The sequence below is a fragment of the Vigna umbellata genome, chromosome 3, assembly GCF_029865625.1.
Source record: "Vigna umbellata cultivar VRB3 chromosome 3, Vumbellata_1.0, whole genome shotgun sequence".
NCBI lineage: Eukaryota > Viridiplantae > Streptophyta > Magnoliopsida > Fabales > Fabaceae > Vigna > Vigna umbellata.
Window position 1 is genome coordinate 36,906,157 of NC_142167.1, and position 17,058 is coordinate 36,923,214.

The window sequence follows — 17,058 nt, forward strand, 5'->3', positions numbered from 1 at the left end:
TTATCTTCACGTCCTCTTCCTACTCAGCACGCTCCAGGGAGAATGGGGTGGGTACCTGCGAAGGCACTCCGATGCTAAAGTCAGAAAAGGGGAATCGTAGAACTCTTTCAGTTCAATAATAGAAGAAATAATATTTTTCTCCTCTCTTCTAATTCAGAAAAACGTACCTTTTTTTCCTTCTGGTTTTTCATATTTAACCTAGCAGTAAGATAAAACCGTTTACCTGAAAATCCGGTTGGTTGGAAGACTTAACTACTTGGAAAATACAACCACTTGGTCGTACTTGATATTGGGTTAGTTGGTTCCGTGATTCGCGATATCTTGGCCACCTATTTCTAACCGTTTATCTTTTAATTTGTTAGGATTAAAAGATCCATTTTGACTAAAATTGACCGAACATTTGTTGACTTTTACCTTTGACTGGGTTTAAGGGACGACCGCTACAAGATGATCGGTGAAAAGGATATAACGATCATTCTTTCTATCGGGTGAACGATCGTTCGAGAACAGTCACATGACAGCTCGTTATTTTATCCTTGACGATCGTTCAAGTTGTCAGTCGATCGATACAGATGTCTTACCATACAATATATATATCTATATATATATATATATATATATATATATATTCTTGTACTTTAGTTCTTAAGTATGAGAATTTGTTAAACTTCTTTCTCTTATATATATTTTACTATTATGTTATATTTGGAAAACTGTAACAGTCTTATGCAATTTTTTTACTATTCTTTTCTAGTTTAATAAATATATGATTGATGCCTATAAAATATTAATAGTATTAAAATTTGAAATGTTACTATTTAGACTAATATATAATCATCTTCCAAATCATGTTAATACTCATTCAACATAAGAAACTATTTAGAATCTTTTGAATAAAATAAAGACTTAATTAAGAAAAAACAATTAAGAAAAAACAATTAAGAAATCATATTGAATAATTATATAAATATAGGAATCAAAATATCAATTAAATCTACTTTCTTATAAATGTTCTTATTCTTTTAATTTAAAATGTACAGTTTCTACCTCAAAATATAAAATATTCCAAATATTATTTTCACTCCATATATATCAATTTATACATGTTATTAGCATTTTAAATATGTTTTTAATGACGGAGACTAAATTCAATCATATATTGAAGTAATCTATGTTTTAAGGAATATTGTTATGAATCTTATATTAGAATAATTAAATTTTTTTCAAATGTAGTTATAAGTTAATTTGTAAAAGTGATTTCAGAATATAATTACTAATAATACAAACTATTTTTAACTTATAAAAATAATTTACTTATTTTTTATAAAATAATTTTTTTCTTATTTTACTGAATGTTCTTTCAGAATTTCCTATTCTATAATATCTATATTTATATAAATAAATACAGATAAATGTTGGTGAGTTAAAGACTTCATTCACTTTATTCATATAAATAATAATATCTAGTATGATTTAAAATTTAAAAAAAATGGGAAAATTTGAGTATGATGTGTGAAAGTACAATGAGATTTGGAATTACAAATTTTTGTTTCTTGTTTTTGGACACTCCCACTCTTCCACGGTGTGACTCAAGCTCTTCTTCCTCTCCTCAAAATCGCTAATATCCAACGACAAGGGTTTGTGGACATAAAACGCTGCGTTTTCATTTCATTCACAATCTCCGGCTCAAACCAGTTTCTTCTTTTGGTCCTCAGGTGAGTGAATTCTGCTTTCTTGTTCATTTACAGCATATAATGCGAACAAGTTTGGATTTTTAAATGAATTTATTTATCTATTTTTATGGTAGTGGAAGTTATTGTATTTGTTGGAGATGATGTATTCTCAATGTGTAGTTTTTTTTTTCTGAAGAAAGAGAGAAAACATGTTATTGAATTAAATGGTTTATGTAAAAAATTTGAAGCAAAATTGAGTAGGTGGTCAGGTAAATTATTCTTATCATATGTGGGAGTATTTACTTTGCACATTTTTAATTTTAATGTGATTCAATGGTCGTCTGAGGTGAGGAAAAAAGGTTATTGGATTGAAGAGTTTGGTGCATTTTTTTTTGGAACAATAATGGATAGGTGTTCTAAAAACTATCTCTAATCATAGGATTAAGTATTTCCTTGCAAATTTAGGTTTTTATTTTATGTGATTTATATTTCTTTAGACCAGGCAAAGGTAGTGCAGCTTATTTTCTAGCCCAATTTCAACACTGTAGCAGATAGTCCCTCATGGTTTAATAAAATTACTGTCATGGAAAATTTCCAAAGGATCTCGCAGTTGTTAATTTAAGCTTCAATAATCCTACAGGAACTTTTTTTCTGGCTTTATGTTGTGATTTTTTTAAATTTGGTTTAAAACTTTCGTTTGCTAAACTTTTATATTATTGTATTCTTTAATATTCAACATCTCAACTTGATGCCTGTTCTTTATATAGAATAAGTTTACATTTGTAGAAACCTCTAACATTAAAATGTGACTTATTTTAAGTGCTTTTATCTTTTCACATGAAAATTAAATTTAGTTTCATTTTATACCAATTTCAATTTGATTCTCCTTGAAAAATAATTCCCTAGTTTCAATTAAGGGTTTTCTGAACACAGATATAATTTTTCTCCAAAGTTAATCAAAATTGGGATGTTATGGTTCTTAGACCGAAACTCACAATTTTATTTTTAAATTAAATCACCCAATCTGTCTAAAACCTTGCTTTCTGGGTTAGAATAAACTAGCATTATTATGCAGTAGGATCTTTAATATCTCTAATTGGTTGTCAGTATTGTTCATATGAACTTTTTAAACTTTTGGACATTCCTTAAACCTTCTGGGTTATATAATTTGAAAATTACTTCCTAAGTGCATAATTTGTATATATTCTATGAACTCTTGCTGACTGGTGTTTTTATTCAATGCATTATGTAGGTAGAGATAATGGCGGAAATTTCCATCATTGCTTCTAAAGGATTAGCACAAGTCATGTTTTCCAGTCCTTTCAAGGAAAACCAATGAATCCTTTGTATCATTTGCTAAGCTATCATGAACGTTGAGGCAGTAGATGAAGGGGAAAACAGTGATAGACCTGCTTCTGGAAATGTTGAAACTGAAAAAGATGAGGAACAAAATATGAAAGTAAACTTGGCTGAAAGAGAAGTAAATAACCAAGATGGTGATGCTTATAGGAAGCCACTTGTGGGCATGCTGTTTGAATCTGAAGATTTTGCAAAATCATTTTATGATGCATATGCAAGAGATGTAGGATTTAGCACACATGTTGGTCAATTCAGCCGTGCTAAGCCTGATGGTCCAATTATAACTTGGGACTTTGCTTGTTCCAGAGAGGTATTTAAAAGGAAGAACATAGTAAGTTGCAATGCAATGCTTAGGGTAGAGAGAAAAGATGCAAACTGGATAGTGACAAAATTTGTTGAGGACCATAACCATTCCCTTGCTTCCTCTAGAAAGGTGCAGAACCGTCAACCCAGTAGACATTCTGTAGGTGCTGCTAGGAATGTTATAGTGACATTTGATGCCCGTAATGAGTCTTGTGCTTCCTTGAATGGAAATCATTCAGAGCCCATTAGTTCTGTTAGGAACTCTTTTCCAGCAGAACAATGTCATCCAATGAGAAACATTGGCTCACTTACCTATGCAAGATCTTCTCAAAAGAGGACCCTTGGAAGAGATGCTCAAAATCTTCTGAATTATTTTAAGAAGATGCAGGGTGAAAACCCTGGCTTCTATTATGCAATACAACTAGATGATGAAAACCGTATGACCAATGCATTCTGGGCGGATGCAAGGTCAAGAACAGCTTATAATTACTTTGGTGATGCTGTAATCTTTGACACGATGTATAGACCAAATCAATACCAAATCCCATTTGCTCCATTTACCGGATTCAATCACCACGGCCAAATGGTTTTATTTGGTTGTTCATTACTTCTAGACGAATCGGAGTCTTCCTTTACATGGCTATTCAAGACGTGGCTATCTGCTATGAATGATCGACCACCTGTTTCCATAACCACAGACCAAGATAGAGCCATACAAGCAGCAGTTTCTCACGTGTTCCCGGAAACTCGCCACTGTATTTGTAAGTGGCACATTTTAAGAGAAGGTCAAGAAAGATTGGCTCATATTTACCTTGCTCATCCTTCACTCTATGGAGATCTATATGGCTGTATCAATTTTTCTGAGACTACTGAGGATTTTGAATCAACATGGAAGTCTCTTCTGGATAAATATGATCTCCAGAAAAATGATTGGCTTCAGGCAGTATATAATGCTCGTAAACAATGGGCCCCTGTTTACTTTCGTGATACTTTCTTTGCTGCTATTACTTCAAACCACGGGGTAAACTCCTTTTTTGATGGCTATGTAAATCAACAGACAACCATACCTTTATTCTTTAGGCAGTATGAAATATCACTTGAACATTCATTGGAAAAAGAAATAGAAGCAGATTATGAGACTATTTGTAACACGCCTGTACTGAGGACTCCATCACCAATGGAACAACAGGCAGCAAATATGTACACTAACAAGATTTTTGCAAAGTTTCAGGAGGAACTGGTGGAAACTTTTGCATATACTGCAAGTAATGTTGACAATGATGGTGTTATCAGTAAATACAGGGTTGCAAAATATGAACATGATCACAAGGCATACATGGTCACATTAAATATGTCTGAAATGAAGGCAAACTGCAGCTGTCAGATGTTTGAATACTCTGGCATTCTTTGTCGACATGTATTGACTGTTTTCACTGTAACAAATGTCCTTACCCTTCCATCACACTACATTTTAAAGCGATGGACAAGGAATGCAAAATCTGGTTTTGGAACTGATGAAAAAACAACAGGTCCACTTAACATTGAAAATCTCACTATACGTTTTAATAGTTTATGTCAAGAAGCCATTAAGCTTGCTGAAGAAGGGGCAATTTCCGTTGAGACTTATAATGTAGCAATGAATGCTTTGAGAGAGGGTGCTAAAAGGGTAGGTATTATGAAGAAAAATATTGCAAAAGTCAAACCTAGAAACACTCAGGGTAATGGATGCTGTCCAGAAGACAATAGCAAGAAGAGCCCGTCATCAATTTCGGATGTCATCCCATCACTGTGGCCTTGGCAAGATTCAGTGTCAAATCACTTGAATCATAGTGGCCTTGGGCTTCCTGTTACTGATCTGAATCATCCTACTATGGCTCCTGTTTCTATTCACCAGGATGGTGGCCCTCCAGATAACTCTGTATTGATTGGAATCACCCTTGTATTTATTAGTCGTTTCATCTACTTAAGCTGATTACTTCTTTACTTGACTGTTACTTATCTATGCAGGTTGTCCTCATGTGTTTCAAGTCTATGACTTGGATCATCGAAAATAAGAATTCAAGCCAATCTAGTAAAATTGCAGTCATCAACATGAAGGTATGTATAACCTATGTTCTCTTTACAATTATCATTTTTTAACCGAGAAACAGATATCTCAATATCTCGTGTCTCGTACTTTGATTAATTTAATGTGGTTTCAATATTCTCTGTAGTTGTAAGAAATCAGCTGCTTCCAGATGTCTATCTAACACTCATGCTCTCTGTTTAAAATATTAAAAATCTAGGTTATTTCACTTATCATATTGTTTTCCATGTGTAGATAACAGGTACAACGTGCTGAAATATTCTTTCCTCCCTGTTAATTTATTTTTCCCTTCCTCTTGTAGCTGCAAGATTATGGTAAGAGCCCTATAGGAGAGACAGAAGTGCAATTCAGGGTGACAAGGGTAACTTTGGAGCCTATGTTGAGATCAATGACTTACATTAGTCAACAGTTAAATGCACCAGTCAATAGAGTTGCTGTCATCAATCTGAGGGTATGTAAACTCAGATCATAATCATATACTCTGACTAGATCCTAAGCATTTCACAATCAAGTATAATCTTTTTGTCAATGTACTTATCCACATCAAATGCTCCCATTTCATATAAATGAAACCTCCAAATATGAGGATTACAATCTTTAAAGTTTGAGAAGTTCCACTGTGATCACACTAATAGTATGCTGAAGTATTTATTACTGAACTGTTTAACCCTTCAACAGAAATTCTTTACCACTATTTGGCATAACCATCTATTTAGAATGTGTTACTGTCAAAAGATGTTATGTAAAAGACTAACCACCATAAACACTTGAATTTGTAGGATCTAGACCAATGAATTTTTGTTAGGAAGTTACGTGTATATGAGAGGAGAAAGAGAAGTAAGTAGAAGTTAGAAGTTACGTGTATATGAGAGGAGAAAGAGAAGTAAGTAGAAGTTAGTTAGCCTAACTGCAATAACAGTTAGGAAAGGCGGGATGTGTAGTATAAGAGAGGGAATAATTGATTAGAGAGGGGGTGGTTGTTTTGTGAAGTTGTACAGGAAGCGTGAAGCCTGTAGGGGGAGGTTAAGCTCTCTAACTGTATCCCGAACTTGGATTCGTGCTTGTGAATAATACAACGAGAGTTATACAGTAATTTCGGATGTGTTGAGGGTGCGTTTACCTTAGGTTCTTGAATTAGGAACCTAACAATTTTTTTATTTTTGTAACGTGTGCTCTTGTACAAAAGCCTTTTAAACGTTGGCAACTTTAAGACTCATGTACTTAGTGTTGATAATATAGCTTAATAAGAGGAAGGAAGACAACAATAATTTGATAAACACCCAAGCACCTGGGGAATCCACTCTCAAAAGCTAGTTATTAAAGAGAAAGAACCACACACTTAAATACTCCACCAAACATCATATACTACTTGAAGTGGAAATCAGGCACGCCATAATACCCAAGTTCTTATCATAACATCGCTCATTAGAGTTAATGTCGTTATTAGAATCCCGCTATCATTTGGTTTAAATGTGTTATGGCTTATGTACAATGTTAAGCCTTTTATTCTACAAAATCTGGGACGCAAACATTGTAATAAGAACTAACTAGCTTATGTATATTGCTAGATAAAGAAACCAATCACGAACTTTGACCTAATAGCTTAAACCCTTAGAGTAGCTGTTTCTTTATATCATATAAGAGCCATTGTTTTGGCCTGGACAAATATTGGGGAAACAGCAGTATGAGTAGGTGTTATAGTCCAGTGATGAGCAGTGAGATGGTGGAAGACATGGCTTGGTTTGGTTAATAGTTGTAATAAGTTGGAAAGTACATGAAAAAGGTGGGCCAAGTCTTTTTGGCAATTGGGTTCCCCAAATCTCAACAAGTGGTATTAGAGATTTTATGATTAATTTATTAAGAGTTCAATCTTTGTCACTCCCGTTCTTAAGTTGAATATTTGCACATGGTGGAGCTGGTCTTTGTATTGAACATGCTACAAGTCCAGTGGTTTTTTGTGGGAACGTGTTAGATGTAAATTCAATCACAAACCATTTGTTAGCTTAAGCTGTTTGGAGAGTTGGTCCATGATATGTACAGCGTCTATCATATTCAGAAGCACATTGAGAGAACAGTTGATGTCGATATGACAAGGAGGAGGTCAGTTGCGTGGTCTCTAGAAGTGAATGCTCCTAAACAAAAGTATTTGTGAATCATTGGGTTTAATGCTTTAGAGAATTTGTAAAATTTAATCAAACTGGATGTTGAAGTCTCCGTATTATATGGAACTGAAGTAGATTCTGTAGCATATTTAATGTTCCATAATGGTACAAAATATACTAATAAGTCCAATTTTGATATTAGAAGTTCAAATAACTTGTATGGTGGATAATTAATAAATTTATTAATTTTCATTTTGTCTTAAAGGATATGGGTGTAGGACGGGAGCTTTTGGATTACTAGTTTATTTGTAACTAGTTATAAGACTATATTAATCCAGACAATCTGATAGCTACATGGTTATTTTCCTTTCTATTGGATATTTATCTGAATTGGGAACATCCAGCAGTTAATTCCGGAGAATATGATATCGTCAAATGCAAAATAAAATGTTTTCTTTTACCATGACACAAGTTTGAATCCCGGAATCGTTTCTGGTGGGAGAACTTTACCTAACTACCACCCCTTGAGTTGCATGAACAATTGTTTTTACGCAACTTCTACTAAAATCTAACTTTCGATTATAGAATTCACCATGTTAGTGATTTTAGATAGTCCAGCAGTATTTACATTATTTTAGACTTGATATTGACCCCGTTATTTTTATTATTTTAGATGGTGAACTTTAAGCTTTTCAACTTTACAAAATCTATTGAGATTTGCACCCATTTATACTATAATTTGACCATATATGTAGTCAATATGAGATCTCCAATAGATTCCATATTTCTTCTACAGACATGATTAAGTATGCAACATTATGCAGTGTAAGAAAAAAGTTTCGTTGTGTTCTAGAACATTGTGTTGTGTCCAACATATTTTGTCTAATTTTATAGTTCTACATCATCCAGCTCCAGGATACGAAGACAACTACTGGGCAAACTGAGGTGAAATTCCAAGTTTCTAGAGATACTCTCGGCTCCATGCTGAGATCTATGGCCTACATCCGGGAGCAGCTCTAGGAGTTGTAAGCATTCTATTTCCAGCTTTTTGCTTTCATCTTTTATTGAAAGTATTGGATTGAAGTTATAAATTCTAAGCTCTTCATTATTTTTTCCGGCTATTCAACATAAATGATAACAATCTGAATATATCTTTATTGTAAGTGTAAGAGCAATTTTGTCAATGTGACAGGATTACAACAATGCCTCTTAGGTACAAAGGTATTTTTAGATTACCTTAGCTCTCCCCAAAACCCGTTTTCCTCTAAAACTCCAAGAAACTGCTATTAACAACCTAAACACAGACTATATATGCTAGTCTATTACAACCTGTTACAGCTACAGGAGGTTATAACTACCTCCTTTATTTATTTTTTCTACTCTACACTTTCCCACTGAACCTATCAACACACTTACATTTTTAATACTAATTTTCTCAATGTGATTTTATTTCATCTAAATTAATTTTGTTAAAATCTAGGATAAATTGATCCTTTGCACATAAAATGAGTCTGAAATTCATGTTTATTGGCGTCTTAGTGCCTCTCGAATTTACTTGCATTATTGTTTTCATAAAACTTTTACCAGGTTTTTTATACCCAACTTCAGCTTGCATTATTGCTGCAAGCTACTCACTATTTATATTAAAGATGAAAAACATATAATTAGTGAAGATATTTAATGCTATTTTATTTTAGTTCGGAAGTACTTTATATTTTGTTTATATTAAGGATGAAACAAAACATAATTAGTGAAGATATTTGATGCTATTTCATTTTATTTTATATCTTGTTGTAATTTAATGTTTAATATACTTTATATTTTAATTTACTTTTTATATTTAAATTTGATTGAATTTAGAATTTATGTAGAGATACTTGAAATCCCTTTAGTGTTTAAGAAGTATATCTGAAATGTTTTAGTATAAATTTTGCAGGTGCAGTTATAAAAATCAAGACTTATTAAAATACAAGGTATACAAACAAGTTATTTTATAATACGAGTTTATGTAGATACAAGCCGGTCCATTCACATACCCAGTTTTCATTTCTTACATAAATAGTTATAAAATAACATATTCAATATTTCATCATATAAAAATTATAAAAAAATCACTATATAACTTTCCTTTCTTGTCTTTTAGTTCATATCCAACAACATTCTTCAAGATTTTGCAAATTGCATCCATATTCTTTTTCCAGCTATTATTTCTTTTTTGGTCTTATTTATTACTATATACTATTTTTATTGATTGTAGTTGTCTACTACTACTATCTATATTATTAAGGCATGTTTAAACCATCATAAATCGTTCTCTCAAATTTGGATTCTTCAGTTTATGGTATTGTTCTTCCGCTGAACCTTCATAATAAATTGATGGACATTGATTATTATATTTTAAAATATATTAATTTGTTTTTAATATAAACATTATTGAAGATTCAATAGAGAAATAGTACTAAAATTTGACTCTATTTGATCTATTGATTTTTTGTTTCTCTCCATCTTGCGAGAAGAATTCTCATCAGTATTTTTTTTTTCCTTTTAATTTGCAGTAATTTGGTTTGTTAGAAAATCATCATCATTATTTGGGGGAAGTGAGGTGGTTAGAAAACCTAATGTTGTACCATGCTTCAACTTGAAGGAAGAATTTCTTTGGTGCCTATCTTAAACTGGCAAATAATGGCAGTAATATTTAATTATAGGTAAATATGTGTGTATAACAAGAACATTCAAGTGTGTTTGTAAGATGAGAGGTTTTTGCTATGGTAGATATATGACACCTTCAAAATCATTTAAATCTTGTTTCATTGTATTTTTCTTTGTTTCTATCTTCCCCCTACCTTTTATAGCTTGTGTTTATACTTTCTTCCATTCAACTCAACCCTTTCTCTAGAATTCTCACCATTTCAATTTGTTTGGCCCACACACGAAACACCATCCTAATTTTTCATCCATTTGAACAAATTCTTCATTTTCTTTAAACTGTAGCAAAAATACAAATCTTTCTTATGTGAACTTGAAGATTTGTTTAGATTTTGAAAAAAAAAACTCTTAAATTATTGTTTCAATTGTTTGAAGTAAATAGGGAGTGAGAGATTTGTTTTTATTTGAATATACTTATTTCCATTGAGTTAGTGAGGTTCAAGATGAAGAAGCATGGAGATTAAACCAATATATTAGTAAAACTTCGAAGGAAGAAGGAAAAGAGTAAGAGTACAATGAAGAGGAGATCATTGAAAAATGAAATTTATTTAATAAGGCTGAATAATTTTTCAAATCATAAAGGGTATGTTATCTTAGTCCTTCTTTAGAAACGTGAAAATTAAAAATTAGTATTGCAAAATATGATGTATCTTTCACTTTTAATTTTTAATAATATAGTTGGAATAAATGTTTTTAATCACTAAAAAATTTATCTTTATCATAAATTTTGATATATTTTGGTTCTTAAATTTTGAAATTGAATAAATATTATTCTTTTAATTTAATAGTATTAATTTTTTTTAGTTTATTAAATAGTATTTAATGTTAATAGTTGAGATAGAATGAATTAAAATTGTGTAAATAATTTAAATGTATACAATTAAATTAAAAGAATTATAATCGTCACAGCTTAAAATATGAATAAATTTTAATTTCATATTTAAAATTAAAATCGCATTTAACTCCAATATAGTTAATATGTTAACATTTGACATAGTCAAATTAACATGATAAATGGAAGTTGGCAATCACCGAACAATGTTTTACTAATCAAATTTGTTCTTAATTTATAGATTCTTCATGTAAAATTTTTCTTCCAAAAGCAAAAAGATTGAGTAAAGATTAATTATTAAACGTCAATAGCAATGAGATAGACACGTTTCTATTTATCTATCTATATATATATATATATATATATATAGAGAGAGAGAGAGAGAGAGAGAGAGATTTTTAATTATGTTCATTGCAAAGTTTGCCATTTATTAGAAAAATAATAAATAATTAATAAATAAGAATTTGATTTAATTAAAGGGCCAATTGTGCCTAGCTCCTTTGGTTTACATATATAAAGAGAATATATTATTCGTTTATAAAGATATGTAAAGAAGATATGCATATTTGATGTCTCTTTCGTCATTTCAATTTTATATAACAATATGTAAATTAAACCAAGACTAATAATATAAAAAGATGAAGTCCATTAAAAGTCAATTAAAAACAAAAAATAAAAGCTGAAGAAAACTAAAGCTAATTCAGAAGCTATTTCACCCATTCACAAATCAACAAACTAACTACAATGACTACTCTGAACAAATGCCTCAGAATCTCTCAGATCTCAAAAGACATTTGAAAATCTCATGTAACTATCAAGCCCTTTCGCCTCTGATTCTGCGAGCAAGCTGAATATCCTTTGGCATAATGGTGACGCGCTTAGCGTGAATGGCACAGAGATTGGTGTCTTCGAAGAGTCCAACCAAATAAGCCTCAGCAGCTTCTTGCAACGCGGACACGGCGCTGCTCTGAAACCGCAGATCGGTCTTGAAATCCTGTGCGATCTCGCGGACAAGACGTTGGAAGGGAAGTTTTCGGATCAGCAGCTCCGTGCTCTTCTGATACTTTCTGATCTCCCTCAGCGCCACCGTACCTGGCCGGAAACGGTGAGGTTTCTTCACGCCACCGGTCGCCGGAGCGGACTTCCTGGCAGCCTTCGTAGCCAGTTGCTTCCTAGGAGCCTTGCCTCCGGTGGACTTGCGTGCTGTTTGTTTGGTTCGTGCCATTGCAGAGAGAGTTTGATTCACTAAGAAATTGAATCGCTCTGAAAAATTATGTAATAGAGAGAGTGTGAATATTAGGGAAATTTGGGTGAGAATTTATAAGGTTTGTGGAAAGCACGAAAACGAAGCGGGAAAGTTCGAATTTAGGTCGCTGATAGGTTAAATATGAGCCGTTGATTTTTTACAAATTACGGCTGTGATTGTGATCCGTGGCTTTCAGAATGAACCAATAAGAAGTCGAGACACAAATAAGAGCTGATTGGGTTATTTATTTAATTATTTTTATTATTATCATTAGTTTCCGTGTGAATTTTTTAAATATTTATAAATTATTTAAATTTTAAATATAGTAATTAAAAGAGAAAATTGAAAAAACAAAAGGTGTATATTATTATAAATATAACTATAAATAAAATTAATTTTAGTTATTAAAATATGATAAGTAATATTGCATAAATCATTTTTTATTATGAGTAATTATTTAAATTTTAAAAATAATAATTAAACTGATAAAAAAAGTAAATAATTATTTTATAATAAGTAATTATTTGAATTCAAATAAGTAGATACTAAAATAATAAAATAGAAAATTAATTTTTTATTATGAATAATTATTTAAATTTAGAAAGTAATAATTAAAAACATAAAATTGAAATAACAAAAAAGACATTAAATATGTATATCTTCTATACATATCGTTATAAACAAAACGATATATTCTCTTTATATATTATTATTATTATTATTATTATTATTATTATTATTAATACAAACGTGTTAACTTATTGGAATAAATCGAGTTATTGTACCTCAAGGATCAACTCAATCCACCTCATCCTTTATTATTATGAGTGCGTGTTTTTCTATTTAAAAGTTTGTTTAATAAAAACAAAAATTATTATTTTATATAAATTTGTAAATAGTAAAAAATAAAATGTAAAATATTAGTGATCAATGTTTAGAGTTTATGATTTCATAATATATTTTTTAAAATAATATTATTATGCGTTAAATATTTGAAATATTAATTTTATATAATTTAAAATAGAATTTAAGAATAGAAAATATTAATCTTTTATATAATTTATATATACCGAAAAGCTTTGTCCTTTGTGCTCCTTATCTAAGTTTTCTGTATTTTTTTTTTTAAAAAGGTGTCAAAGTTTTTTCCTCTTGCCTCCTTCTCTAAATCTTTTGTTTTTCTTCCAAAAAAAATGTAAAAGAAAAATTAAAATAAATGTGTTTGTGTGAGTGGTGACGAAAAAGAAAGAGAAAAGTGTGAAGATATTTTTTGCGTGTTTATTATATATATATATATATATATATATATATATATATATATATATATTAATATAAATATCTAATGGAGAAAATAATCTTAAGGTCGTTGACTGACGGTTTTGAGAATACATTATGTGACATTGAAGAGTCTAAATACTTGTTAACGCTTTCAGTTGAAGAATTTACCTAATCGTTTGAGGCGCATGAAAATTAAAAAAGAAGAAATGAGAGTCATTTGATCAAACATTTCAAGCAAAGGCAATAATAAAGGGAGAAAGTCATAACACTCAAGGCGGAGGTCCTGATAGTAGAAGCTGAGGACAAGGAGAAGAGAAAAAAAAGTCTAGCCAACAAAATTGGTTTGGTCGAGGTCGAGGTCAATGGAGAGGAGGTTGGTCCAACAACTCAGGTGTAGGGTGCTTCAAGTATGACAAGTATGAACATTATGCAAAGGAGTTAAATTAGTCAAGTGTTTCAGTTGTGGTAAGGTCGTGCATTTCACAAAAGATTGTCTGTCTAAAAATGAAAAAGAAGAGACAACAAATCTTGTTGAAGAAGTTGAAGAGAAAGAGGTGTCATGGATGATGAGATATAGCTTGAAGGTCAAGCACGAGCAAGTGGAGAATTTGGCAAGAAGGCCTAGTATCATAAGTCAGGTGAGTGGTGTCAATAGGACGACAAGACAATTAAGTGATGTGGATAGGTCGGCTAGACACTGATTAGCTTGAAGAGAAGCATGGAAAGCTCGGATAACCCTAGGAGATGCCTGAAAAGATTAGAAATCTTGGCAAAGAGTGTGGACCCTAGAAATGGACATAGAGAGCTCGGTAGAGAACTTGGAAAGCTTAATAGAGTAGGTGACCAACTCAGACAACTTGTTGGGGATCCTAGGTAACTCGGTAGAGCACGTAGATAATTCAAATAAGTTGGTGGAGAAAGTGGGAAGCCCGAATAACTTAGTGGTGCATTTGTACAACTCATATAGCTCGAACATGTACAAAGATGAGCTTGTTACCCAAAGGTTAGAGCTTGCAAGAAGCATTTTGCAACAAAGAATTAACAAGGAAGTTAGAGGCAATGCAAAGTGCATAAGCGACGCTTGCAACTTGAACAAGAAGTGTTAAGTTTACAAGAGCAGTTGCGTGTAGAGAAAGATCTTATAGTTGCACTAGAAATGCAAGATGAGAAGTGACGCCTAGAAATTGAATGAGTTTGGTGTGAAGAAGGAGTGAGAATTGTCCGATGTCTTAAAAAAAGTTCATCCTATTGAGAAGAACTTGATTAATGACAAGTCAACCACAAAGACAATAAGGAACCCAATTAACGACAAGTCAATCAAGGTTAAGCAGAAGTCAACCAAAGCAAAAAACAAGTAAACCAAAATGAAAGCAAAGTAGACCATGAAGAAAGTGAAAAACCCAACTATTAGTGAAAAAGGTAAGTTCACAGTGGGATGCACATGAGAAAGTCAGGATGTAGGGAAGAATGACGAAAGACAAAAGAAGCATTTACGTTTACGAGATGATTTTGTTGGGTAAACATAAATGTGAGTTACAAGTTATTAATTATCTAAGAAGATTGCAAAGGTTATGAGTGTTTTTAGTAATGATTAAGACATGAAATAAAGTTTATTAATTATGGTACTTATACTACTTAATGAAAAGATATAATAAGTCATAATACACTAAGTATTTTTCAAATAAACTTGTCAAACACCACTAATGCCATGTTGCACATTCTAGCCACCATATTGCGAATCAATTCCACCACAACACATTGTCACCCCCTTCTTCTATACAAAAGTTTATTTCAAAAGGAAAAACAAACTTTGAAAGAGGTTCACAGTCTTGCTTGCAGGTTTTTTCTTCCATGAAAATCAGGCTCAAGCAAGGGGATGCAAGGTATGGGGGAGGTATGATACAACAAGAATTGGTGCAGGAAGAAACAAATGAAGGTGTTTACTATTTATTAAGGGTAAAATTGTAATATGAAATTGATGTAGGAAAAAAAATAAGGGTGCAAGAAGTGGCCCTACTTAAAAGAGGATTATCTTCATCTTTATTTGACTTTTTTCTTTAATCAATTTTATGAACTCAAACCTCTAACAGTTAAAACCCCATGACAATATTTAAGACATAGCAAGATCAACTTGATATAATACATTAACGTTAATATTGCATATATAAAATTAAAAAATATACGGGGCTTAATACCAATTTTGGTCCATAATTTTGTTAGTTGTGTTCAAATTGGTCCTCCTATTTTTGAGTTGTTTAGAGTGGTCCCATGTTTTGTAAAAATGGTTCAAGTTGGTCCTTTTTGATGACAACGTTAAAAATGCTAACAGTGTAATGTTCACCTTAGCCAATAGTGAAAGACCAGAAGTTGCCACATCACCAGAAGCTGTCACATCACCACATTTTTCCAAGTCATCATCCTCTTACACTAGAAACCCTAAATCCCCTTGCGTTCCCCTTCCACCATCACCTACTATCTTCGCTAGCCACCACCTTTGTCGTCGTCAGCCTTGCACCACCAACGTCCAACCTCGCACCAGTAACCTCGTGCCATCACCTATAAGGTAGGACTCAACTTCTCCACCCATTAGTCGTTAGTATTCGTACACTTTTAGACCACCACGAGTCTCGCCGTCAGCCGATGTTTCCATATTGGCCATGACTTTCGCGTTCAACAAGCACCATGGTCTCACATCTTCTTTTCCTTCAGCCTCCACCACCAATCTTCTTGTGCAATCATGGAAAACCCAGAAACCATCATTATTCCCTTCATTGCGAGCTCCACTGTGACAACTTGCAAATCATAAACAATGCCACCCAAAACCCACCGTAGACCACATTCGTCTAAGTCGAGAAATCCCTTCTCACACTTCTTCGTCAAACCAAACCTCCACATCAAATCCCTAAAACCACAAAGAAACAGAAATCCTCAATTCGTTCAGAACCCTAATCGCTAAGAACCCCTAAAATTGCAAGACCAAAATTGTGAGTTCATCTTCTCCTTCGCGAAGAACTCCTAAAACTTAACGTTGCCATGTAATTCACTTGAGCTTGCCACGTAATGAATAACTGGATAGGTCATTTAATCTTGACTAAGGTAGACATTACACTGTTAGCATTTTTTAACGCTGTCAGCAAAAGTGACCAACTTAAACCATTTTTACAAAACATGAGATCACTTTGGACAAATCAAAAATAGGAAAACCACTTCTAATACAACTAACAAAACTAAAGACCAAAATTGGTATTAAGCCAATATATGGAGCTACACGTAAGATAAATTTTATAATGTAAAACAATATTAATACATAAAACAATATTAAAACACAAAAATATATTTATTACTTTAATATTTTTTTTACAAATAATAATCATTTATGTTAGAATAATTACCCTATGTATCATCATTAAGCCTACTTAAGGGTAGTGTGCTAGTCTAGTATCTATGGTAGTACTTAGGTATGAACCTAGGTGTTT

At 32.2% G+C, this 17,058-nt stretch overlaps 2 protein-coding genes across 7 annotated transcripts; one reads left to right on the plus strand and one right to left on the minus strand.

Moving 5' to 3' along the window:
* The first annotated feature begins 1,545 nt into the window (after positions 1-1,545).
* LOC148202464 (protein FAR1-RELATED SEQUENCE 3-like) lies at positions 1,546-10,338 on the plus strand. Of its 6 annotated transcripts, none has more exons than XR_015785074.1 (7): positions 1,546-1,715; positions 2,926-5,253; positions 5,343-5,432; positions 5,723-5,872; positions 8,418-8,548; positions 9,446-9,496; positions 10,079-10,338. XR_015785074.1 is itself a non-coding variant. In XM_088110131.1 (7 exons), exons 2-5 carry the CDS (start codon positions 3,040-3,042, stop codon positions 8,541-8,543), a joined length of 2,580 nt encoding a protein of 859 aa, XP_087966257.1. In that variant the 5' UTR covers positions 1,547-1,715; positions 2,926-3,039; the 3' UTR covers positions 8,544-8,548; positions 9,460-9,496; positions 10,079-10,338. The 6 variants fall into 6 exon arrangements, 4 of the variants coding, with proteins under 4 accessions (XP_087966258.1, XP_087966257.1, XP_087966260.1 ...); XM_088110131.1 differs by having other exon boundaries at positions 1,547-1,715; positions 9,460-9,496; XR_015785075.1 differs by having other exon boundaries at positions 1,548-1,715; positions 8,433-8,548.
* A 1,346-nt stretch (positions 10,339-11,684) lies between these two features.
* LOC124832388 (histone H3.2) lies at positions 11,685-12,360 on the minus strand. The gene has a single exon (XM_088109808.1). The coding sequence runs from the start codon at positions 12,284-12,286 to the stop codon at positions 11,876-11,878; it is 411 nt and encodes a 136-aa protein (XP_087965934.1). The 5' UTR covers positions 12,287-12,360; the 3' UTR covers positions 11,685-11,875.
* Between the last annotated feature and the right edge of the window lie 4,698 nt (positions 12,361-17,058).

Bases quoted from the DNA above. Each gene is read 5' to 3' on its own strand.
- LOC148202464 (XM_088110132.1), top strand. From the start codon at position 3,040: ATGAACGTTGAGGCAGTAGATGAAGGGGAAAACAGTGATAGACCTGCT. The intron at 5,254-5,342 runs GTATTGATTGGA...TTATCTATGCAG, and splicing joins GTGGCCCTCCAGATAACTCT to GTTGTCCTCATGTGTTTCAA. The intron at 5,433-5,722 runs GTATGTATAACC...TTCCTCTTGTAG, and splicing joins TTGCAGTCATCAACATGAAG to CTGCAAGATTATGGTAAGAG.
- LOC124832388 (XM_088109808.1), bottom strand. From the start codon at position 12,286: ATGGCACGAACCAAACAAACAGCACGCAAGTCCACCGGAGGCAAGGCT.